This window comes from Carassius carassius, chromosome 5 (genome assembly GCF_963082965.1).
Source record: "Carassius carassius chromosome 5, fCarCar2.1, whole genome shotgun sequence".
Taxonomy (NCBI): Eukaryota; Metazoa; Chordata; class Actinopteri; order Cypriniformes; family Cyprinidae; genus Carassius; species Carassius carassius.
This window is the reverse complement of record NC_081759.1, coordinates 32435845-32461165: the sequence shown is the minus strand read 5'-3', so window position 1 is coordinate 32461165 and position 25321 is coordinate 32435845. Positions and strand designations below refer to the sequence as shown.

Genomic DNA, 25321 nt, shown 5'->3' with positions numbered 1-25321 from the left:
AGCTGTGGATCATTACATCTCTGTGCCATTGACTGTGGGAATGATGAGCAGGTGCAGCACTTTCCCTCTTTCATTTCCATCTCTCTCGCTTAGTCTATGTCCGTCTCCTTCGAGCACATCTCTGCTGTCTGTTTCCTGCTGTGGAATCCAGTCAAATTAGCCTGTCAAGGCTAATTTGCCAGGCCAAAGAAATCAGAAACTGTAAGATCTGCTATTAAAGGGAAAGCTGAGAAGGGGACAATTGTGCCTGTGTCAACATACAGTGGAAGTGCTGTACTACAGGAGGCCTGTGAGCCTGTGGTTGACGTCTCGATTTTTTAAATAATAACTTTTAATGGCTTATGGCTATGTAAGCCAATATCCTGACGGTCACGATCCACACAGAAATTTATTCTCAATATAGCGCATTCTTTGTCTGGGTGGATGAAGTCGAGCACCTGGGCTGCAGTCATTCACTGGCCAAAGACTGACTGCAGCTATATACAACACATGCCCTAGACGGAGCGGCTAGACGAAGACATGGGCTCAGCGGAGTCGTGTCAAGATTCAAAAACAGCGTCCGCTCCTGCCGTGACAGATGGGATAGGAGGCAAGGGCAGACACACACCTCACATGCAGACAAGAGCTGCCATCTTTGACCAGAGGGCACTGACCTCTTGACCTTTAGAGCAATGCAGTCTAATTAGAGTCTCTACGGTGCCGTCAGAAAAGTGAAACACACCATATCATATTTTTGTCCTTATAAAAATTATTATTAAGCACTATAGCTCATAAGCAAAACCTATAACCTTCAGTATTAAAGATAGGGTAACCCCCACCTTTCGTTCTACAGACCTAAATACCATAATATTTATTAGGTCAAATCATGCACTAGCTTCAAATGTTTGCCAAATTGTGCATCCTACAAACAAGCACAGCAAACCTGACAATTATTTACAGTATTTAACCCAACGCCCCCCCCCCCACACACACACACACAAATCATGCAGCCCTACTTTGAACCTCTTTAGCAAATGCATAAACCTGCCTACCAGTCCAATCACATGATCATTGTGGTGGCATATTTCACACTGACAAGCAAGCACATTTTTTTTTTTGAGAAAAAGAATTAATTACTAATAGTTTCTGTCAAAACAATCGCAAACCTTTTTAGGATTAAAGATCGGTCTAGGTTTTAGGTTGCATATGACTCCACACCCATCCTAAAAATGCCGATGTCACCTACTAAACAAAAGAGCAAGGAGGAGGCCCTCGGGACAGTAATAACATCCGAGTTAACCCTCTCTTCTTTCCTCATTCCATCTTCATTATTTCCATTTTCTATCTCGCAGACGTCCAGAACTGCCTGAAGGTGTTGTGGCTAGCAAAAAGTCAATTTTTCTTCTGTGTCAACGATAATCGCTCTTTCCCGCTAATCTGAAATTAATATCTCTTAGTCTGATAGAGGTTTGGTTAAAAGAAATAAAGCATGAGACAGCATTGGAAGTGGGATCAGATCTAGAAGCCTTGTCTTTGTGGACAAGGAAGTGATTGACAGGTATGATAGCCACATGCAAAAGCACATTGTGCAAAGCCAGATAAAGTCAATATTGCCCTCATAAGGTTACACGAGAGCAGGCTGTGGGTCAATATCAAGTACAGACACACATTTATCTGGAAATATAACACTGGGCATCACTTGAAGGACGCAAACCAGACATGTATCATATAACCAATATTTTATACAGTGTTGGGGAAAGTTACTTTTAAAAGTAATGCCTTACAATATTGCGTTACTCCCTAAAAAAGTAACTAAATACGTTACTTAGTTACTTTTTATGGAAAGTAATGTGTTACACGTTACTTTTTAAATATGAGCAGGGCTTGATTGTTTTTAATATAAGAAGTTCTATTTATAGCAAATGTAAAAGCCCTTTCACACCAAAAAGTGTAATAAATAAACCTCAGGCTGAAGGAAAAGTAAATTCACGTCTGTACAGTAGAACACAGGAGAAGAAGGTTCAACACTCTTCAGCAATAAAAAAAAAAATAATGAAGCACAATTGTTAGTTTATCTAAAGTCATTTTTTAATTATTAGTATGGTTGAACTGGATCATTAAAGGTCAGCAGCAAAGACACTGTTAATAAAATGGGAATAGATACATTTGTGTTATTTAATATATTTAGTTATTGCAGGTTTGCGTCATATTCTGAGTTTGCATTTCACTGTTTTGATTAATTTTGATGAATACTAAATCTGTTTTGTTTTTTGTTTTTTTGTGAGTGGGATGAATTAATGCACATTCACATTTAGTCTAGAACTACAGTAACATGTTCACACAGCGCACACAACGCCTCCATACTTCCGATTTCTCCCAATATGGAAACAGGAGGCTTGTCAGTCAAAAAATGGGAATACAAAGTAACTGGCGTTACTTTTTTGAAGAAGTAACTCAGATAATTTCTTGTAAATTAAAAAGTAATGCGTTACTTTACTAGTTACTTGAAAAAAGTAATCTGATTACGTAACTCGCGTTACTTGTAATGCATTACCCCCAACACTGATTTTATATATGTGAAATATTTTTGAATCTTTCAGCTCCTTTATTTGTTAATATAAGAGTTTTGGTACTCACCACATTAGATCAGTGATGCCTGAATCACACTGTGTGGAGGTTGTGGTATGACCTCATCTCTGTGGTACTTGATACTTCAGTTTTCCCACAGCCCATCATTCACTAATTTACTGTATGTTTACTTCCTTTTGTTATGACAATGACACCCTATCTTGATAGATTGACTCGCAAAGAAAGGCCTATGTGTTTAATTATATTATGAAAAGATTTCTCCTCCCAACCTGTCACTATATTTCACCTCTTGTTTTATGGTAGACTGCCTTAGTCAGCTATTCCTCAAGACTTCCCTTAAAGGAAAACGCCACTGTTTTCCCATATACCTCTATGTTCTTCCCTCAACTTAATCTCAATATCTCTTTGTGCCATGTGCGCTTTAAGACATCTTGCCACAGTCTGCAGATTTTGGAAAAGCTAGCTCTGTCAAACTAACAGATGTGTGTGCAAAAGCAAACAAACAAAAAATGTTTCACAATAGGTCATACTCCAGTTGATCTCATGCCATCCCTTCAACCAACTTTTCACACTGAGGTTCTCAGCCAATGGCCAGAGCATCTGAAATTTCGTTGCGTCGTGTGAAGACTGAGGTCAGACTGGGATCAGAGGCCAAACTAAACCTGCCGCAGACACTTTCTCTACACTCTAAGTAAGCACAGACCCCATGCACTGCTTAACATAGGGATTTTTCCCTGCTCACATTTTTCTAGGTGGCATAGGATGTGGTCCAGGATGTGGTTTGCTTATGATATTTTGTTAAAGCTCAACTTTATTAGCGCAAAGACTATCATATTTTAATGTCTATAACAAAAAGTCTGCTTAAAAAGAATAATAAATTGTTCTTCGCTCCATTCCATCTCTTCCCTGCTTCAGTCTTTTTTATTTTATTTTTTTGGCATTACATCTAAATAAAAAAATAATAATAAAAACAGCCCTATTGTACATTTATTTGTTCGTTTTCGTAGGGCCATATCTTGCCAGATTTTGAGGCTTCTCAACTCAAAAGTCCCAATTTAACCCCTATTTTGAGTGGCTCTTATGACAGTTTCACAGCACGAGAGGTGCCATCCCTCCTGTAGCATATAGACCAATAATTGGCTGCCATGCTGTCAAAGCACCAATTCCCTGCTGAGAATCAACCTATAGAAAGTTTTCCAGCAGTCATTCAATTTATGGTTAACCTGAGCCAAGCAGAATTGTAATGTTTGTTTGCTTCCAATTACAGACTCATCAAAAACACATTTTCTTCAGTGAGTGACAGTACGATTTCTGCAGTTGAAATTGGTCAGCCAAGCAAAAACAGAGAAGACCTCTTTCTTACGGTGTGACAGAATGAAAGTTTTCCTTTGTATCTCTCACACAATACAATCAGCTTGATGTCTCATTTTTTTTAAAAATCTAAACTTTTGAATGGTAGTATGTACAGTATATACATATAAATAGAATGATATCTATTTGCTCCAGCCAATTTGCAAATTAGCACCTTAAGCATGAACCTCACAAAATTGTTTCTTCTCAATTAGATTTATCCTGTTTTAGGAGGTGTAGATTTTTATTTTTACTTCAACCTTTTTTTTTTACCCAGAATTAAAATATCCCACTCTTAAATGCTGAAAGGTTTATGTGCCGAGGTCTCTGTGGGCCAGTTATTCTAATATTTTCAAACCAAATGAATGGGGGCAATAGATAAACACTGAGCTGGATCTGAATCCCAGACATCTCTGGCTATGCAACCGCTCAATGGGCCTCTGTTTATGCGAGTGTGTGCGTGAGCATGTGTGCTTGTTGTATATATTCTTGCCTCTGTGTATGGCGGTGTCTCTGTTTGCACACTCAAGTATGTGTGTGAACACGCACACAAGTACAGTTTGTGTGTGCTAGTGCTCATAGGGCTGCTCCAATAGGACCTCCACACTGTGACTTTCCTTCACAAAAGCCACTTGACTTGGACCCAGCCCGGTTCAGGAAGCCCAACCCGACGGCCTCAAACACCCCCACCTGACCCAGCGCAAGCCAGTCGTTTGAACACTGAACCCTCTCATTCACCTCCCTACGTATACATCCACTGATTCCTAACCCACCACAAATAACCTTTAATGATGTCGTAATGTGTTACACTTCACTGTCATCTGCATATAATAAGGGAACAATTATTAGTCATTTTTTAATTTTAGCCGTTGTAAACCTTAGCGACAGACCACAAGCATCTCTAAGCTAACAAGAGCTCTGTGTGTTTTCCAGAATAAACTAGTTTTTCCTCCCATTAAAAGGAACCGGAGAGTGGACTCACAGTGTTGGGCATCCACTGCAGTACTATTACAGTTTCCTGTAACAACCAGACTGAAAAAAAAAAAAACATTTACAGCTTCTCGAGTACCTCACTGGAGTTTTCCGTAGTCTTTTTCTTTAATTGAAATATTGGAAAATGTACGTAATGTCCTTGCACTGTTAAATAATGGACAGATCACAGTGCAGGATGGGTCTCCATCCAATAAAAAACAACTGTGGCAGTCCTCTGTTTTGTTAAACCCTAACAAGTGTTTCAAGCACAGTCACTTATACTGGCTTTGGGGAGGAGGGACCTGGAGCTGGAGCACCTCATTCACAGTGTTGTCCTCCTTTGTTAACCCTGTCACTTTGGCTGTAGTGTTCTCTTCCACCTCGTGTCAGTAATATAAGTCAGAGAGTTTGTGTGTGCACACTACATGATTGCAAAACCACATAATTATGGGATTATGATAGACTTACCTGTTTGCAACAAGCCTGCTCCGCTGTCACCAACGTCAAAGTGTTTCTGAATGTCAAGCAGGACACCTGGGAAACCGAGACAGAGAGACATTAGAACTTGTGCTCTGAAGTAAATTTTAGCCTTTAAGCGCAACAATTAGAGTTAAGACTTTCTTTTTGAAGAAATGATTAGTGAATGAACTTTCAGACATCTTCTGTGCAAAGCATTTTAAAGAATAAAAAATATTGACAGGTGTTTCTCTTCCTTGTGATCCTCAATAACAGAACAATTACAGGCTAATGTGGGATCCTATGGATGAACACACACACACATTCTACACTGGGCTGTTTGAGTCTGAAGCCAGAATGCTTTTAATGGACTTTCTTTATAGATGTTCCTGGACTTATTGTGCAGGATTTACTGGTGCACATTATTAACAGTAATTGTAATCTTTCACCAAAACGGATTAAAAAAATTCTGGCCATAACGATAAGTTGCTCTCAGAATTTTGAAAAATAAAAAATAACTTTATAATTAAAAAAAAAAATGTATTCAACAAGTAAATTTAACAATCTGAACACTACAATGTGCCATGTGCAAACATTTATAGATATAATTAAGATTATATTTAAAAGTATATTTAAACATTTTAAAAACTAATTATTTGTTAACATTAAAAAGGAATTAATATAATTCAAATATGAAAAATGAACTGAAAAACATGAACATATTTCTATGTTTCCATAAAACTATATGATATAAAAATATGCTCAATATAGAATACAAAGAACTTTGAATGTACCTTAAGGTGCAGACAGTAAGGAGAGACACTGACTGCACTGGAATGCGAGCAGGTGGCGTGACTCTTGTGACAGGAATGTTGCATTTGTCACTATGTGCGGACAAGCCTGCACCTGCCAAAGTGCCTCTTCTCAGTGCATCTTTGCTACAACGTGCCAGTGACAAGTCTAAACCGGTGGCGATGGGAAACCACAAACCGATAGAGGCGAAACTCGAAGATGACTAAAGCCACTGCAGCAACAGAAACAAATTGCTATTTTTATTTCTTACAGCCACTCCTGTGTTATTTGTCTGTGTTTGTGCAACACATTAAAAAGCATGACGTAATTAGCCAGGCAGCACTGAAAAGTTAATAAAGAGACGGTTAGGCGGCATTAGGTGTTTGATCCGGGTGCATGAAGCCTGTGAAGCGGATGTCTTTCTCTCTTCCTCTATTCGTACAAGACTGTTCAGTGATTTAGAGAGATGTAACATCGAGATAACGTCAAGCATGTCGGATCTCTATCTCTCTTGTCTAATTTCATTGCCTGTCAGTCACAGACTCTGTTTACAGCCTCGCTCTCCTGCATTTAGAAGTGTCTGAATGCTGTGTGCTTTGCACAAATGGAAGATCAAAGTCTATGTCTGAGAATAGTTAGACAGTTAAAAAGCACCAGAGGCTTAATTTCTCACTTTAAAGTGATCAGAAAGAAGGAATGTGGAGATGAGAGACTGAAGATTTAAAGGCAGCAACACGAAAGCTGCAATTACACTAAAACGGGAATAATGCCCTGATCAAGAGCTCTTTAGACTACCAGCCAAAACACACACAACAAACTGTATAGCAACATGATATGGTCAAATAATACAGAAGATATGTAGGCACCAGGCTACATCTTCTAAAAATGATTACTAATGAACTGATTAAAAGACATTTGGATCACCTTTGCTATTATTTAACACACACAGTTAATCTTAAAAATACCGGTAACACTTTACAATAAGGCCCCCTCAGTTAATGGTAGTTAATGCATTAACAAACTATAGCGGTCACACTTTAAAGTCCAATTGTCGCAATTAATGGACCATTAACTACGACTTAACATAAACCATTAACATAAACTCTTAATTTGTTGCTTAGAAATAGTTAGTAAATTAGTTGTTAAGTTTAGGTATTGGGCAGGATTAGAATTGTATAATATGGTTATACAAAATATCTACTTTATAAGTACTAATAAACTGCCAATATGCTAACAGTAGGCATGCTAATAAGCAACTAATTAATAGTGAGAATTGGTCCCTATACTAAAGTGTTACCACAATAACTAACAATGAGCAATACTTTTGTTACATTATTTATTAATCTTTGTTAATGTTAATACCACTGTTTGTGTCAAAGTACATTGTCCAATAATTCAAAATAAATCAATATAAAATGTTAAATAAAAAAATATTTTATTTGTTCAGTTGCATGTCATTTCACCATAAATCTATGAACGTCCAAATGTTTCGTTCACTTATTGAAATGGGTACTTCAACGGGTATTTCAAGTACAATAATTTAGGTCAAAGACAGTGGTCTGACAGAAAAGATCATGAAATTCTTTTCAAAGTGAACATCCATTCTTCATACTTAACATTAAATGGATTTAGATAGGGGGTAGATACGGGGCATTGGCTTTCCACAATCCTCCTCTATGCTCAGGAGCGGGTGGTCCCGCCCTTTTTCCATCAGTCTAATCTGAGGCAGTGTAGTAATTACTTTGGTCACACTCCTCCGTTGCCCCCCCATCCTTCAATCCCTCCATCTCTTCATCTCCTCCCACTGGGAGGGGATCCCTGTGCCAGATGGTGCTGCGTTTCTCCTCTTTCAACCGAGACTGCACCTGCCCACCCTCACGCCTGCCAAAGACACAACCTCAACCACCACGCTCTTCCCACCAAAACTCCCACAGCCACAACTGATGCAAACCATGTATCAATCTCATTTAGTAAGTCCTTTTTTAACCTGATAAAGTAAGGTCTTTCAACTGGAAGAGACTGGTACTAGTAGGTCATTGTGTGCACAGCACAACACCAGACCATGACAGCAACTATCATATTAGTGAATTATGTTCAGTGTTTGGCAGGCGATGCTGTCCATATGTGATTTGCCCTAAATTCTTAAATCTCTATCTTCTCTTCTGGCTCTCTGATAAAGATACAGTGTTTAGGGAAAACATAGCAACACCTTGAAACTTTTTTCAGAGAGAGCTGTCATGAAGCATTTGATATGTAGCCACTCTGACTACATGTTGCATCACACTGTAAAACGGTAGGCAATGTGGGCGATGCCACACAAGGCGATGCAAATGCCCCAAATGGCACCAGCAGAATCATCAACCTTCTAGTGTCCGCCTCAATACCACCAGCCCTGAGGTGTTGCCATAGTAACATGGCACGGGCTCACACACACACACACACACACACAGGAGGAAAATGTCAGCTGGCGACTGGTCAAGTCAGCCTGATAAGAGTGGTAAAAAGAAACTCTACAGTAATAAAGAAATATGCAGTTATCTTGATTAGCAAAAACTTTATCTGATTCTTACAAGGAAAAGATTTATCAGGTTTGGCTGATACGGTCACCTGCTTTGCACTTTGTTGCAGTCTATTTTAGAGTTACTTTATCCAAATGAAGAAACCGCAACAGATACTGAAGGCGAAAGAATGCTGCCCTGCCTGTTGTGACTGATCTATTGCATACAAAACACATCACTTGGTGACTAAAAGTACCAACAGCCACTGATTGCGGTTGACAAAACCTTCATGGAAGAAAACATATACAGTTTGTATAAACAAGAACATACTTTATGATGTCATTTATTGTTATTTAATCCTATCTTAACAAATAATTTGTGCAAAAAGCCTAATGCACATTCCTTGAAGTCATAGATTAATTATAAAGTCAATCAAACTAGCTAGTTTAGATTCAAATAAACATTTGCTTACAAATCACACAGTAAAACTGCAATGCTAACATACTGTGGTGTGAGAAAGAGCGCCTTTTGTTTTCTAGCACACTGGTTTCATTATCCTAAATGCTAATCAAACATTGACATTGGTTCATGTGGGTCTCCATCTTATCAGCTGATTGGTGCAGTGAAATGGCGATGTGCTAATATAAGTTGCAGTGCATTTGAATGATGCTTTTTGATGTAACGCTTTCACTATAGTGCCGGTCCCAGGAGACCCACTGGACATTGACCAGTTGACTGACCAATAGCATGTTTGAAAAAGTTCAGAGGGTCAGGATAAGCAAATCAGTTCTGTTAATGCGTCTAGTGCTATTTCAAATCTCTGGGGAGATCATTCGAGTGAAGCTGTTTAATGGATCCTGGATGCTGGAGGAGCAGCCTTCCTGCATTTGATTTACACAAGATAGCGTGATGGTATCTTAGACATACATTATTTGGGCCCATATTTCTCTGATCTGATAAGAGGAGGTTAGGATGTAAGGTCAAGAGCTTGTCTTGGTTGAGTGTTTCTTAAAGACTATGAGCTCATCCATGCCAAGAAATGCCAAGAGGTTTGAGTTTTGATACACTAAGCTACTGTTAAGGTAAGCTGATGTTATATCAGAGATATATTTAGTGTGTGAGAAACTGTCTGCATGTAAAGTTCCAGTACGGTCAAATCCTGAAACGCAAGCATCCCCTATTCAACTGTCAGAAGCTTAAACAATGGCAAACATTTTTTTTAATCCAAACTCAAAAGCTCATTAAGGTGGGAATACTGCATTAATGCATACAAGACCCTGTTCTTATTTTTGTAAACACACATACACGTCACAGCATAGACCCAGAGGACTGTCTTGTCGTCTGCGGAGAGAGAACGAAAACGAGGATCATTGAGTGATAGGACAGACCTAATTTTGCAATCCCCAAAAGAGAGATGATAGACCTGAGCAACCCCGGTGCTATTTCAGGGCTGGGAGAAGTAGGTTAGGATAAAGAAGAGGCTGGCCGCCCTATATACTGTAACTGAGAAGACGAGGAGAGGTGAGAGGAAAGGCAGCTGGGAGAAGAGCAAAGCTTGATATAGTCAGAACTCTGTGAGGGGATTTTACTGAGATTGCATCTGCTGTAGTGTTGTTCATCAGCACGCTTCACTTCTACAATCCAAAAGTCTAAAATAACTTAGTTATTATTTGATCATCATTTGATAAATTAACGGTGTGATGATCAACATAAATGTTCACAAATACAGCAAACGTGGCAACTGTTTAAAAAATAATTGCACCCTCTGACAGTGCTCTTTGCATTTGTCTGTTTAGCATCCAGTTAACTAAAGAAACAACAAGTTTAGTGCAATGTGGCAAAAAGCTCAAGTTATAAATATACAGTAACTAGTTTACATACAAAATGAGCCATTTTTGTGCAAACAAAATCTCAAACCGAGTAGCACGTGGTTAACCTGGAATAAAGATGGTTAGTAAATAAGATTCAGGGTTTTGTGCTGCAATACTGTATTCAAAAGTGGCACAACTGTTTCGACTTTGCCCCTGTGTGTGTGTGGTAGGTCAAACTGCAGTATAAACGTACATTTCCATATCCTGTGTAATGCTACTCTTTGCGGTAAGAGAATTTCCTCTCTGCTCTGTTGTGAAGTTCTCTCCCTCATTCTTTTCATTCTACCAAACCACTGGTACACTATACTGCTGCTGACACATCCTGAAGCTCTCTTCCTCCTTTTTTCCTTTCCTCCTTTCCAATCCCCTGCTTCTCTCATCAACCTAAGGGTGATCCTTCTCAAAAGTGTCACAGGGACTGATATAACAACATCGCGACAGAAGTTAGTGAAAAAATACTGTTCCCATGTTCACCCAGCTTCTCTGCAAAAATGTCTGCTCTCTTGCACTGAGCCAAACCTAGGAGAGTGCAGAGGCAGGGTAAGAGCTGACCACAAGTATGCTTGTCTGTTCTCGGCAAGCTCCTGACCGCCGGGTCCATACATATCCCGCAAACGATGGATGCTTTTTCCACTCAGCCTTTAACCACCACACAGTCCATATAAACACAATGCAGATGTCAGAGGAGGGCGGGTGGGGGTGGGGGGGTGTTTTAGCAGGCGTTTGCGAGTGTGGGTGTTTTGGAATTCCCATACCATTTTATACCAGTAGTTCCTCATTACTGCCTCACCCTCAGGCGGACTGCCAGCACTGCTTGTCGTTGTACTGCTCTGTATGCTACACTGCTGATCTGAGACTAGTTTTAAAGTGTGTGTGCACAACAGCAAAAATATGCACTGCAAGGCTTCTTCAGCCAGTTTTCTTAGTCTAGACTACACCACATGCTTTTTAATATTATATACAAAGAAAAAGAGGGAGAGGTTTTCTCCTGCAGAGGTGCTATGCAGAAACAGCTTATAGTATTTGTATATGAATAATTCATAAGAGAATTATTGTGTCAGACGTATAGCTGTGCAGTGGTCAGAATGCACTGGAGCATATGGTCAATAAATGTATGGTTACAGACAAATCAGTATACTTAATCTTTATACATAGATACAGAGAGGGATTTTCTAGTTTAAGCATGCACAGACACTGAGATGCATGAGTATAGATGTTTAGCAACAGTAGACATTGGCTGTAATGTTCACTGTATACATTTATATAGTGGATATTACACACAGAGGCTCTAAATGAGCAGCTCGTTTCATTAAATGAGCTCCTGACTAAACTGAGCAATTTAGCAGGAGAGAAAGCAGCTGACAGACACTGTACCGAGTGCAATTAAGGCTGCCCTTACTATCAGCCTGATCTGATAGCATTCTGTCGGTTATGTGCTAATGTTAACTGCCAAGCAGAAGCTTCAATTACCTTCCCTTCCATCAGATTGTGATGCTAAAGGCTGCATAAAATCACTCGATAAGCAGTTTTCTTTCTGTGTTGATGCATTTTTGAGATATATTAAAGGACTGGTCCATTTAGTATAGCCATTTTTGCTTTAGTTACAGTGATGAACATTATTTGCATCTTGCTAGTTGTTTGAAAGTATATTAAGTGGACACACTGTAAAATCTAGCAGTACACTGTATTGATATACTATTATTCAAAAGTGTGGGTCAGAAAAACGTACAAGTTTGGTTTTGGGATCCTTAACATCTGCCTGTTAGTGTTGATGTAACCTTAATACTGATCTCATGACAGACCATTTGCACCAACAGTTTAAACATCTTCTGATGCTGTCGAGCTATCAACTGGTTTAACGTTTTGCTGACTGACATTAGACATTCTTCATTTGTAGCCTTATCCTGATGCTTTGTTTTAATTTTTTTGCATGACACAGAAAGGGATTACTCTAATTATAAGGGCTTTTTGTTTTTTGCCTGTAATGAGATTTGATTTGGCTTTTCTCGCTCACTATGCCTCTTTGCTTCTTCTCCTTTTCTTCTCTTTGTTCTGTAAGAGCTGTGTAGGAGTGGGGTGGGTCTCACCCAGGGGGGGCGTAAACAGTGCCCGATTCCTTGAATAATAATTAGTCCTGAATAAAAGTGCTGAAGTGCTTGATTATCTTTCTTAATTACTGCCATTCCCATTCGAAGTGTAAACCTACAGTGAAGCATCATTAATTAGCACATATCCCACTGACAAACATGTTGAGAAGTTAAATTTAATTTACTTTCTTTAAATTATTTTTATTTAGCATTAATCGTGTCATTAGTTACAGAATAATAATTTGGACACTTAAAATGCTATCTCAAAGTGTTCAGGAATTACTTGAAAGTGGCAAAGGACAGTGCTTGAATACTAAAATACAATCTTTGGGCTTAACATGTGAAGCTCTTTGATTCAGAAAATGTGTAAGGAGAAGAGCTTAATCAATGAAGCTTCAAACGGCATAGCAAGCCAAGCTATTCTCAATGCAGTAATTGACAGTGTTGAGCAACAAACAGAGAGAAAAGAGGCAAGAGGTGCCACGAGAAAATTAGACGAGGCATTTCAGCACACTTAGGGCTGAAAAGCCTATGTTGAGAGCTGGTCTTTCAAGCTCAATTTAGCATTAGCCTCTAGCCATACTGCTCAGTGTGAGTGGCCATGAGCTTTAGAAAACTGACAGCTGAAGGTGATGGAAGTAGGAGAAATGTGTGTGGAGGAAAAAAAAGTTTTCATTCAGTTTAGGCCAGTCAGTTATGTTAGCCAATTGAGTGAAAACTACACACATAAATGTTTCACGGCTTTCTCTTTTACAGGTCATTTATAGCTATACTTGAAAAAAAAAAAAAAATTACTTCATGCTACTAAGAATTCTTTATTCACCTTGATACTTCGGGTGCTTTCACACTTGGTTCACTTACCTGGTCCAAACCCGAGTTCAGTTGCTCCCCCCTGCCCCCGCTGGACTGTGTTCATATTATAATATTTGAGTCCGAACCGCAGTTCGCTTGCGTCATCAAGCCAGCAGCTGTTTACCCCGTTGCTTGGTAACGACAGCGCAGGAAAAGGCGGCAAATGCATAACATTACTCTCTGCACTTTTATGTATTGCATTTTTGAACTGTTCGTTTTGTTTATAAAGCTTCGGTACATTACGGCACTTGCGTCTGTTTTAAGAATGTACTGAAAATGCTCTAAAGAACGTTGAAGGCGAACATAAATGGGATGTACAGCTCTCTGCTTGCAGCGCGTCAGTCACGCTCATCAGGAAAGTGAGTGAAACACACACACAAACACACATTTTCATCAAATAATTTGTCATTAAAGCGGTTCACTTCCGCAATTTGGTACGATTGTGTTCACATAAGCAACGAATCGTACCAGAGTTCACATGAAGCGTACCCCAGACCAACGTTTTTAAGCGGACTCAGGTACGGTTCGCGGGTGCGCATCCGAGTACGGAAGACAGCGTTCACATCATCCAAACGAACCGAACTCTGACATCAATTGAACCCGGGTGCGCACCAAAAGTGCTAGTGTGAAAGCACCCTTAAAAGGGTCAAAAGTTGGTTCAGAGAAGATAAAGCATTCGTAACCCCAGAGGACAGGGGACAGTAATACCTATAAAGTGCTACATGGCAGGAAAGTTGTCATCAGTCCCTCTTGTCTCTGTTTGATCACTCAGTAGACTCCTATAGTGAGACAACGAGTGCAACATTAATTCCTAGTGTAATATCCCACAGAATGACAGGAAATGGGATCTAAGGAATTGCAATTCAAAGAAATGTAATGCAGGTCTGTCTGTCTAACTGTTCCGTGAATTCAAGTGGACAAATGCACAGTCAAGATTTGAAAAAAAGAGTTTACTACTATGCTATGGGAGAATACTATACCTGAAGCTCATAAAGCACTGATGCTTTAGTGGAAAGACGTTGTCTGTGTGCATTGAATCCATTTACTTCAAACTCGAAATCAAAAGGCATTCTCAGTTCACATCAGAATGTAGCATAGCCCTGTGATGAATACAGAACTGGGTTGCCTGAAATCAATATTTACAGGAGAACCACATGTGGCATGTATTCAAGGGACGCTGTAGTCTGAGTAATTGACTGTAGCCCCATAAACCTCTATTCTATCCAATCAATGCATATGCACACCCACACAATCACACACAGACCTCCAGATCATTTTTATCTGTCCCAGTGTCTTTTATTACATCTATTTTCTAGCTATGCAAAGCACTATTTTCATCCTCTATCATTGAAAACAGCTGAGACTTTCCAGCGCAGTGATCCATCTCACTTTCTCCTTCATGAATTAGAGATACATTTCATTTCATCCTGGTCTAGTTTAATGCAGAACAGTGGAAGACACTCTCGAGAGACGGAATGTCTTAGATTAGTATTTTATCCTAAAGGCTCACCAAAATATTCCGCCATAGAAACCCAAGAGAGACCTTCAAGAAGAAAAGAGGGTGTGAGATTATAAAAGAAGCATGTTTGGCTGTGTAAATTTAGATGTTTTGTAATGATTTTGTATTGTAAGAACCTTTCTGTAGCGTGGGCTGGTGACTGTAACTATAGATCAGAGAGGTAAAGCAACTGTGGGAAAACAAAACAACCGCATCACTGGAATTCCAGCTCTAACTCCACATTCCACATCAGTGAGGTGGAGACGAACACCTCACACACACACACACACACACAGGTATTTCAGGCGTTAGTTCTAGCTAATTATTATGTTCTGGTGTGGCCAAATAACTCAAACTATTGTGGCTTACCTGGTAAGAATACCAAATTAATCCTTAAAGGAAACTAAGGTCTTCAAGTATTTGTCATATAGCAGGGATGGACTGTGCCTAAAAACAGACTTATGTCAATTCAACACACCTGCTGTATTATGTAGTCCATATATAACATATACATATATTATGAATAAAGTGGCACAGCTCCAGTAGTGCTGCTTAATTTGTTTGTGGAGATTGTGATACTTTTTTCAGAATTATTTGATGAATAGAACATCATTTATTTGAAGTAGAAATCTTTTATAGCATTATAAAAGTTTTTACTGTCCCCTTTGATCAATTTAATGCATCCTCACTCAATAAACTTATTTATTTAAAATTAAAAACAGTAGTGCAAAATTGGTTTCAAGAGGCTCACAAGTCCACCAGGGAAACCCCAGGGCTCCCTATAGCGTTCTGAGCAGCATACTGAGTCTAGTTAAAGAAGCACTGGAATTTAAATGTACAGGGTAGGCCATTCACATGTGACTGTCCATCCTATGGTTTAGAGAAAGCAACGCCTGTTCCTCTGTGCATACCTGAGCCTTTAAACCCTGGACGTCTACTCTTCACACACACTGAAACAACAGAGCTTGATTTTCCACTGAGGCAAAAGTGTTTCTGACATGCAACGTCTCGGGATGACAAACAAAACCAAGTGTTCTCAAGTATAAAAAGTTGGCATTCCTAACACAGGAATACACATAAAACACTGACTTGATGAGATGATATTTCAGTAGGCCCCTTCATTAATAGATATACAGAGAATGATATTGTGTTATTCTGTGTAATCATACATACTCATGCTTAGGCTACAAATCTGGGAAATTACAAGTTACATAATACAAGTGGCTGATTATTTACTCAGTCACAATTGTATAGTGGGAAAGATGACATATTTTCCTCCTCAATAATACTCCGTAAATACAGACATGCAGTAAAGTCCAGTGTAAATATTTGTTGAGAGCTTCTGAAGGCTTTAGTAGAGTAGTTTACCCTACTGACCCTTCTTTTGATTTGCTTTGGTCAATATTTACACAGAAATCTTATCTAAAAACAGAACAGATTATAAGCCTTATCTATGAATATTATCCACCCTCATAAAACTGGAATAACTACTCAAATTTGAATTCAGGTCAAGCATAATTTGAGATTCCGGTATCTCTCAGTTATGCTGTAGCATCTATGAATATTAGCTTTGCTTTCAGGATGATTGAGCCACTTTTATGTTTCATCCGGAAGTTTAATTGACGAGTTTGTCCCTCTATGCATGTAGATGTATGGAGGATAAAAAAAATGGAAAATGAATGACAAATTCAACAGTAAAAATGTTTGCTAAACTGTAAAGTACTATTTTGTCATAAAAATTTAATTAGATTAGGTTGGACATTTCACTACTTTTGAAAGGTTTACAGAAAAGTCGAATATATTGTAAAATGTAATTTATTTCTTTAAATGGCAAAGCTAAATTTTTCAGCAGCCAGTCCTTCAGAAAAAATAGAATACGCTGATTTGGAGCTCAAGAATTTTATTATTATTATTAATATTTTGCTTAATATTTTATGGAAACAATGATACATTTTTTTTTTCAGATTCTTTGAAGAAAAAAAAAGAGTTCAAATAAACAGCACTTCTGATTAATTTGATGCATCCTTTCTGTATTCATTTAAGTATTCATTTTTTAAGACTACAAAATAGTTAAATTTCTTTCCCTATTTATTGTAGCCACATGGGATCAGAGGTCAGGCCTAAAGGTTGTCTCTCAGACTCAAAATCATACATTTCTGAACAGTCCTGGTCTAATACACAGTGACATACCTGAGACTTCAAATCCCACAGGTGCACTCCCCCCTCAGGCACCCCCCCCCCTTCCTTCACCCTCCTGTACAGCTGTCTGTCAAACTCCCGCCCTTAATCCCTTAGACACACACTCCATCAAAAAGACACGTTGAGGCTGAGAATCATGGTGAATCCCCTTCTTTAAACAGATAAACACCCACACATACTACACATCTGTTTGGACATGCAATGAGCTAAAAGCAAGCCACCAATTATATTAACAGGGTCAGTGCCATTTAAACAAGCATGTCTGGTGGAAAAACATAACAAACACTGTTCCTTGTTTGGGTCATCCACGCTACATTAAATGAACATCACATGGGCCGAATGAAAGACAGGCCCGTTAAAAAATAAACTGGGAAAATCGCATCCAGGTTCTCAGAGGCTGTTAGCGGACTTGATTGTGTCATTGATTATTTTGAGAGTCGTCAGGCTGCTCTGCCCAATACAGCCTCTCCAGAACGAGATGAGAATTTGTACCGCTGAACGCCACGCGTGTCTATATATATTTATACACTGACCTTATTGTTGAGGTCAGAAAGGTGATCATGGTTGTGTGCTCTCTTCATAAGAAAAGATAAACGATTTAGGAAGACCGGAAGCTCTTTTCGCTCACTTTCTTGCCCAACTTCTAGGGTTAGGTCAGGCTTAAGAAGTCAAGCTGTCTACAAGGAAGTAGCAGCTGTCACAGTAATGGCTTTTCGTGCTTGTGTAATGAATGCTGTGACCACATGAAAAGCACTGTGTTGAAGGGAGGAAGAGGTGCCATCTAATTCCAACCACTCCTATCACAGGCAGCACATACATCAGCTAAATACAACCCTATAAACACACACACACACACACACATGCCAAGAAGAGATCTTAATATGGGGGAACTTTAGTATGAGGAAAGAAAAACTGCTCAAAATGTTCCTCAAACATTAATGTATATTGTACTGCACTGTTATTTGGGATATTAAATACTATGTGCCTTCTTCAGTACACACCAGCATTAACAGTTAACTTGTAATTGTCTTTTAACTATAATGGATTTATATTTCAGGTTTGAGGGAGACATCAGTAGTAAGCACAAAAGCTCTATAACTGCTTCTGAAAAGCAATTACAGTGCATATGGGAATCAACTTTAGGAGAAATGGAAGCCATTTGCTCTGCATGAGGGTTTCAGAAGAGTGAGACAAGCTTATAAACTCAATAACTCAGTTCTTCCATTACGGTCATGCTTTTGTTGTTGAGAATCCTTTAATATGAGCATAGTAATACAAGCGAGTAGTGGAGAAAGATGACAGCCAAACCTAAAGTGACTAAGCCAACCTCAACATTTCATTTCAATACAGACATGCAGCTTGTTATCAGTATATTGAAAATACACTTCTCCGACATGCGGCATTGATCTACATACAGAAATTTCAGCAAAAAACATCCATTGCTTATTGTCAATTCAATAGCATAGCGATGTAAGACGCACCGCTCATTTAGAGATCACTTTCAAATCAACCATCTTTCTGTTGGTCAGTGCAGTGAATTTGCATGATAAAATAAATGCATAGGAGCTTTTGACATGATGTAATACTTTTCCTGGAGTCATTACTATATGTGCAGCACATGTGCTACGTGCTACTGCTGCTGACCTCCTTCAGTACAGCACACTGTTTTGTTGCTGATAGGCCTTATCACACCTTCAATTCACACCACAAGGGGCACAAATGGAAATGACAGTGTGCGAGAGAGAGAGAGAGAGAGAGCGAGAGAGAGTATCTTACAGAAGGGACTGCCAAAGAGTCTGTTCAGGGCAGAACTAGAGCTGAGCCAGCTAGACTGGACCATCTAGTGCAGAAAAGCAATGCAGCAAAAGCGTACAGCACTGTGGTCTCCACTTCCCTTTATAAACTATGAGCCTGTGTATCTGAATGTGCAGACATGCTCATTTTCCCCTCAGGGAGCTCCTCTGGCTGCTGGATTACCCATCACACTTAATTAAGCACTTGTTTTGAGATTAAACATCCTCATACCTCAGATGCCTTTAGGGGAAAAAAAACTGCATCTTTCAGTATCTGCTGCACCTCATAATCCAGATTACCAGTCGAACTTCCTTCATTAGAGCAGGCATCAGGCCGGTGGCTCAATGGAGGATCTTAGATCAAATAATGTTAAGTGTCCTCCGTCTGTACATCCTTGTGGTATTCCCCGCGCCTCCTAATCCCTGTTTTAACTGTAATCTGTTGTTGAGCTCAGTCTGTCTGCTGAAGGGACTGTTGCCAGCCAGCCTCCTTGGGTCTGAGCCATCACAGCCAAACCACAAATTTAATCAAACTAAATGGTTCACAACCTCAGTCCCATCAATCTGATCTCTCTGTCCCACTGGAGGCTGTGTTGGAGACAGAAAGAGACAGATATAGATAGTGGACAAATATAATGGGCCAGCAGGGAGTGAAAGAAGTGGGCAAGTCGGGCCTAACGTTGCAGAAATACACCTCGGGCTAAAAATAAAGAAGGATAAAGTCGTTCCTATGACTTTGTCTAGCCAGATATTCGTTATAGCAGACAGTCTAGCCACCGAAAACACACAACAAGAGTCTAAAGTGACCATAGTACATCCTTAGTACACCCAAACACCATGTGTCAGGTAATACACAAAAGTTTTTTGCCACAGAATAAACACGTAGAATGGTTTTATTCCTCTGCTTCATTCTGTTATGCGGTTCCTCATGAGGGTTTGGTTGTCTCTCCTCTGCTATAAAAACTGCACACTCACTAGTTTTGTTTAGGTGGAGAAACAGCCAAATTAGAGCTTTGCTGTTCTCTTTCACACACATATCAATCAATTAAACACAAGACTGACACGGCTAAAATGACACACTGCTTTTTCCCCTTCTTTTTTGAGAATAAAATTTGGTTCTGGCTAACAGTGATGAGAGACTTTGGTTGATGCTATAAGATTCCAAACAACCACAGTCTAGAACTACTTGTAAAAAGGGAAACTAGCAGTAAATGAATATGACTTAAACACCAAGAAAACACAAATGAAGTGTTTTCACAGTGACAGCATTTATTAGACCTTGGAACTGCATTAATTATAAGAAACTAGCTGAGAATTTAATGCAAAATTGTTTGGTGTTAAAAGAAACGACTTCATGCACATTTGATTTGATTTTGTTTGTGTGTAAACCGTTATTTTATGAAGCTACAAGAATACTTTTTGTGCACAAAGAAAACAAAAATAACCACTTTAATCAACAATTCTTCTCCTAACGTCAGCCTATAGCACCATTTTGGAGACTATCACATACGTAAACGACATAGGCAATATATGTATGTGGATACGTTGTATATGTTCAGATCAAAGTGTACACAATGTATCCGCATACATACGTTGCATACTCTCCAAAATGCCACTATAGGGTGACGCAGAGGAGACATATTGTTGAATAAAGTCATTATTTTTGTTTTCTTTGCACACCAAAAGTATTCTCATAGCTTTATAACTTTACGGTTGAACCACTGATGTCACATGGATTATTTTAACAATCTCCTTGCTACGTTCCTGAGCCTTGAACATGTTAAGATCATTGCTGTCTATGGAGGGTCAGAGAGCTCCCGAAATGTATCAAAAATATCTTAATTTGTGTTCTGAAGATGAACGATGGTCTTACAGGTTTGAAACAACATGTGGGTGAGTACTTTAATTTTTGGGTGAACTTTCCTTTCAAGTGGGCACAATTCAGTTTACCATTTTTGTACTGCATCGTTTCTAATTTTGAAACATCAAGCTTCAGGAATTAAATCTAGATTATTAACCTCTCTTTTAGCACTAAAGAAAAAGGGTGCACAGTAACAAAAAACTGTCATCTTTTAATCACTCTCATGTAATTTCAAACATGTAGAACTTTCTATTTTTAGAAAGCCTAAACAACATTCTCTTGTTCTCTCTGTCATACTAAAGAGTGGTCGTCGTCACCACTGCAGGGTGGCTGCATCAGCTGTACCCTCTCCTCTGTCTCAAGAAGTGGGCTTAATCCTCATATACACACGTCCCATAACGCATGATCAATCAGGAACTGAGGTCTTCCAGAGATGCTACACTCAACAACATGCAGTCTGCTGCTGCAACATTCACTGACAATACACTTGTGACAAACACATACACTGACCAATTTGCTGCAATCTCCCTGCAGTCATCATCTCACACATATGTATTCTCCATTTCACTCTCTTCATTCATCTAAACTGTTCAGATATAACTCCTGGTTTAGAAGCCAAGAGGTTGAATAGCTGTGTATGTTTCAAATGAGCACTTGTACAACATGATAAGGATCTTCCTTTTTATAGACAAATGTGTGTATCTGTTACCTCACTTGGGTAGAATTTAGTTTACATTGATACTTTTATATGAAAGATGATGATTTCTGTCTATATAGAATTCTGTCTATATAGGAAAAGGGATTGATTTTAGAGATGGCAGGATTAGATAAGATAAACCCACGTAAACACATCTTTTTCATAATGTTATCATCACAGCTAGGCTGACTTATGTAATGCTGCTGAACCCTGTTTCCAGCGCTACAACCCGCCACGGGGCGATAACATTGCATTTGCTAATTTTCTACTTTCAAGTCCTCGCAGATTCCGCTCCATGAATTATTGACTGAGATCTTAAATTGTTCGCCTGAATGATGCCACACGCGACCATCTGGCAAAGTAACGCACCTTTGCAAAGGGATGAGAGAATTATTTGCCAGTGCGGATCGTGCGTTAATATATTTTGATGCATCCCAGGTTTTTCTGAATAACTATAGCCCCCCCCCCCCCCAGCAAAAAAATAAATGCTGCAGAGGCGCGCCATTCAAGCATCTCGCGCTGTCAAAAGTGCCTGTGAAGCGCGTGCAAGAAGGAACTCGCTGTTCAGCGAGGAAAGAACAGAACAGGCACTGCGAACATTTGCTTTTCATTTATGCAGTCCTCATAATGTGAAAATAATGTTTTTTTTTCCTTCTGCCAATTAATTAATACATAAAAATAAAAACAACTCTACCGATTTTTAATTGACATGCTCTGCCAAATAACTGCATATCAAATACGTTTTTATGTCCCAGGATGCATCTTAAGAAAACTACAATGTGGTTATTTTGTCAAATAACACACACAGAGTTGTATAGCCTATTACAAGTAAATCTGAAGGAAATGGATTTAGAGCAGTATCAAGTATTGACTAAATCCCGCCTTTCAAAAATCCCTAGCTAATAGCGCACTCTTTTCTTGTTCCAAATCTCTAATCGCTTATCATTAGTTATTCATTAAAATTACCCCTCTCAGAGTGTGCTGGAGCGAATGTCAGCTGACAGGTCCCCTCGGATCACCGAGTACCCATTCAGTAAACGAATTAATCCGCACTTTTTGAGGGAAGCTCAGTTTGACAACATAAAAACTAGTAGATTAAATCTGTTCTAGTTTCTATGGAAACATGTCAGACCGCGGCTGCGCTCTGTCTTTATTCCAGAATAACTTGATTCCTGATACCAAGGGCATCTTGTGGAGCGCTACTGAGTTTCCTATTTTTAAAACCAAGGATATACAATTTGTCCCTCGAAAATTTTGCTTTAAATTACTTTGGACTGTAATGTCCTCGAGTACATCGCTACTAGTTTAACTGAGGTGTGTGTATTTTTATATGCAGGTATGTGTAAACGTATTATCTTTGGACACAGTGTCCATTATATTTATATTGATGGGTTGATAAATGCGTAACGTGATTTTGAGTCTCGCTGTAGCCTATATTTACACACAATAGCTTACTAATGAACCACAATACGTAGCCTAATTATTGTGTGGAGCTATGTGCACATTACAATTAATTGTTTAAAGGAGCCTGATGTGTAACGTGGATACTGATTTGAAAGGGGCTTATAATAGACACAAAATTATACATGGTACCACTTGTCATGAGGATTTGGGTTTTCATTCATTTTTCACTCAGAGGGTCAGATTAGACTGACCTAAGATCACTCACAATAGTAACCAATCAATATCATGTTAGCACAACGGGGTTACCTCTCAATCCGGGTGGTTTGATTAAATCACACAGAAAATAACGTCTTTAACCCGTTCAATAAAACTCAGCACGTGTGCAGCAAGATACAAATGATCACTTGATTTAAATAGTGATTTTCCTGGTCAGTGTTTTGACCTGAAACCTTGCTGTAACTGAAACATTAAACAATACAAATGAAGACCAGCGCGGTTTTCTCTTTCCTGAGCCAGTTAGTAAAGCTGAGAAAATACTGGTCTTACCTGCTACGGTGTATCTGTCCATGTAATTGAGCACATTTCCAAAACTCAGAATCCCGGCGGCGACGAGCGGAGACCGGCATCGGAGTAATGCGGCACGGAATTTCTGCCCAGGTTTGCAGGGATGCAGGTCTGCACTGGATTTAAGAGTCGGGCTCATGCTTCCAGACAGTGTGTGCACCTCATCCGAACTGCTGCACCCCTCGATTTCACATTCATCGCTTTCCACGCACATCTTCTTGCACGACAGATCCAGCGCAAACGATTGAACGATTTCTGAACGGACACAGGACGGTTGGGACGGAAAAGTGTAGCACCTTTAAGCGATAAAGAAAATTTTAGTTTTAATCGCGAAGAGTACAAATCTTTGATTTGATTATTGCTCGCTGAGCTCGGTTCATGTCTGTACAGTGACAGGATTGAGCGCTCGGCAAGCGCTTTTCTCTCAATCTGTAGTGTGTTGCCCCAGGTAGGCGTGGTTGCGCGTAAAGCCCGCCCCTCCTATAGAGCGCTAATGTTCGTGGAATGCTACTCATGAGAAAAAGGAATGCCACTGAAATTTAGTAGTGACAGAGCGCACCCAGTTGCTTTGTCTCTGTTGTTTTATCTTTTTTTCTGATTCAAAACAGTAAATGACGTGGAATATCCTCTTTTCATTTAAAGTGTATATAAAAAAGCCATGGGGAAATATTACGCTTATATATAAATAGGTTTCATTTTATATATGTTCACAAATACATTTCAGTTAGCAGAAACTCTCACATTTTCACCTGTCGCAAATAGAGAAATGTTGTTTGCCGGAGGAGGGTAACCATAGCAGCAGAACGCTGCTAGAGGACATTCCGATCAGTAGCCTATTAAGGATAAGCATTAAAATATAGCCTAGTATACACAGGCTAAATAATTACCGCAGTTTTGATCACTTTATTGTAGATTTTCATTTTACACGTTTAGCACGGGATATAGTCTAATTCATTGTATAATTTCTGATTATTGTTGGCTATACATAAAATAATTATAGTAGCATACTGTACGCTTCGATGTCAGATACACCAGAATTAATTAACGTTAATGATATGAAACTAACTATTCATATGACACCACTGAAGACTGAAAAAGTAGCTACATGGATCGTAGCCTACACGTGAAATCGCTTCTTTAAAATGTTTGCAATACAAAATATACAGAAATACCCGTTAATTGATGAGTGTATTGAAGTTACCTCTGATTCAAAGTATTTCGGATACAATATTTTAGTAAATCGTAGCGTGGTTTAAATAGTAAGATGAAGTAGTCAACTAAGTAGGCACGTGGTCTTCAGCACTCTGGACAGCTCATTATTTTTATCTGCAGACACACAGAATAAACACCGTTTTACCTGTGACTTATAAAACTCAATGCATTTACTGATTAGTATTTTGCTAATTATTTACTGGGAAACATGAATCGGACATTACAGTTTGTGGTTGGACAGTATTTGATTAATGGTAAACATGCGGTTACTTTTTAACCTATTTCCTTCATATGTGTTGGATTAAATTATTAAGGTACGATTGATCACTTTTTTGGCTCATCTTATTGTGCGCTTTTCACCGAAACCCATCAGTTAGCGAAGATTAGATCAATTCACGTCATTAAGTAGGCTACATCTTAGTTTTAGCCCTTCATTTGTTAAAGCGATAATGATTTGTAGATTTGACAGCGCGAAATTCTTATTGTGAAACTCTGGAGGACAGACAGCAAACAGACCCCTGTTATAATGACTATCTTTGCAGTTTTCACGAGACTCTGAATGTCCGTTGGGAAATGTCAAAAGTGAAGGGGATTTTACAGTAGTTAAGATTAATCTCGAGTGCAGAATAGTCTTTTAGGAAGTGCAC

At 39.1% G+C, this 25321-nt stretch overlaps 1 protein-coding gene across 1 annotated transcript in view; it reads right to left on the bottom strand.

The window, feature by feature from the left end:
* The window catches only part of LOC132141311 (sphingosine-1-phosphate transporter SPNS2), a 64050-nt gene extending 40162 nt beyond the window's left edge, over positions 1 to 23888 (bottom strand). Inside the window, exons 1-2 of the mRNA XM_059550717.1 lie at positions 23445 to 23888; positions 5359 to 5424 (exon numbers count right to left, since the gene is read on the bottom strand). Of these exons, the coding sequence (XP_059406700.1) occupies positions 5359 to 5424; positions 23445 to 23676 (298 nt within the window). The 5' untranslated portion in view covers positions 23677 to 23888. The remainder of the gene's footprint in view (positions 1 to 5358; positions 5425 to 23444) is intronic.
* Positions 23889 to 25321: the final 1433 nt, after the last annotated feature.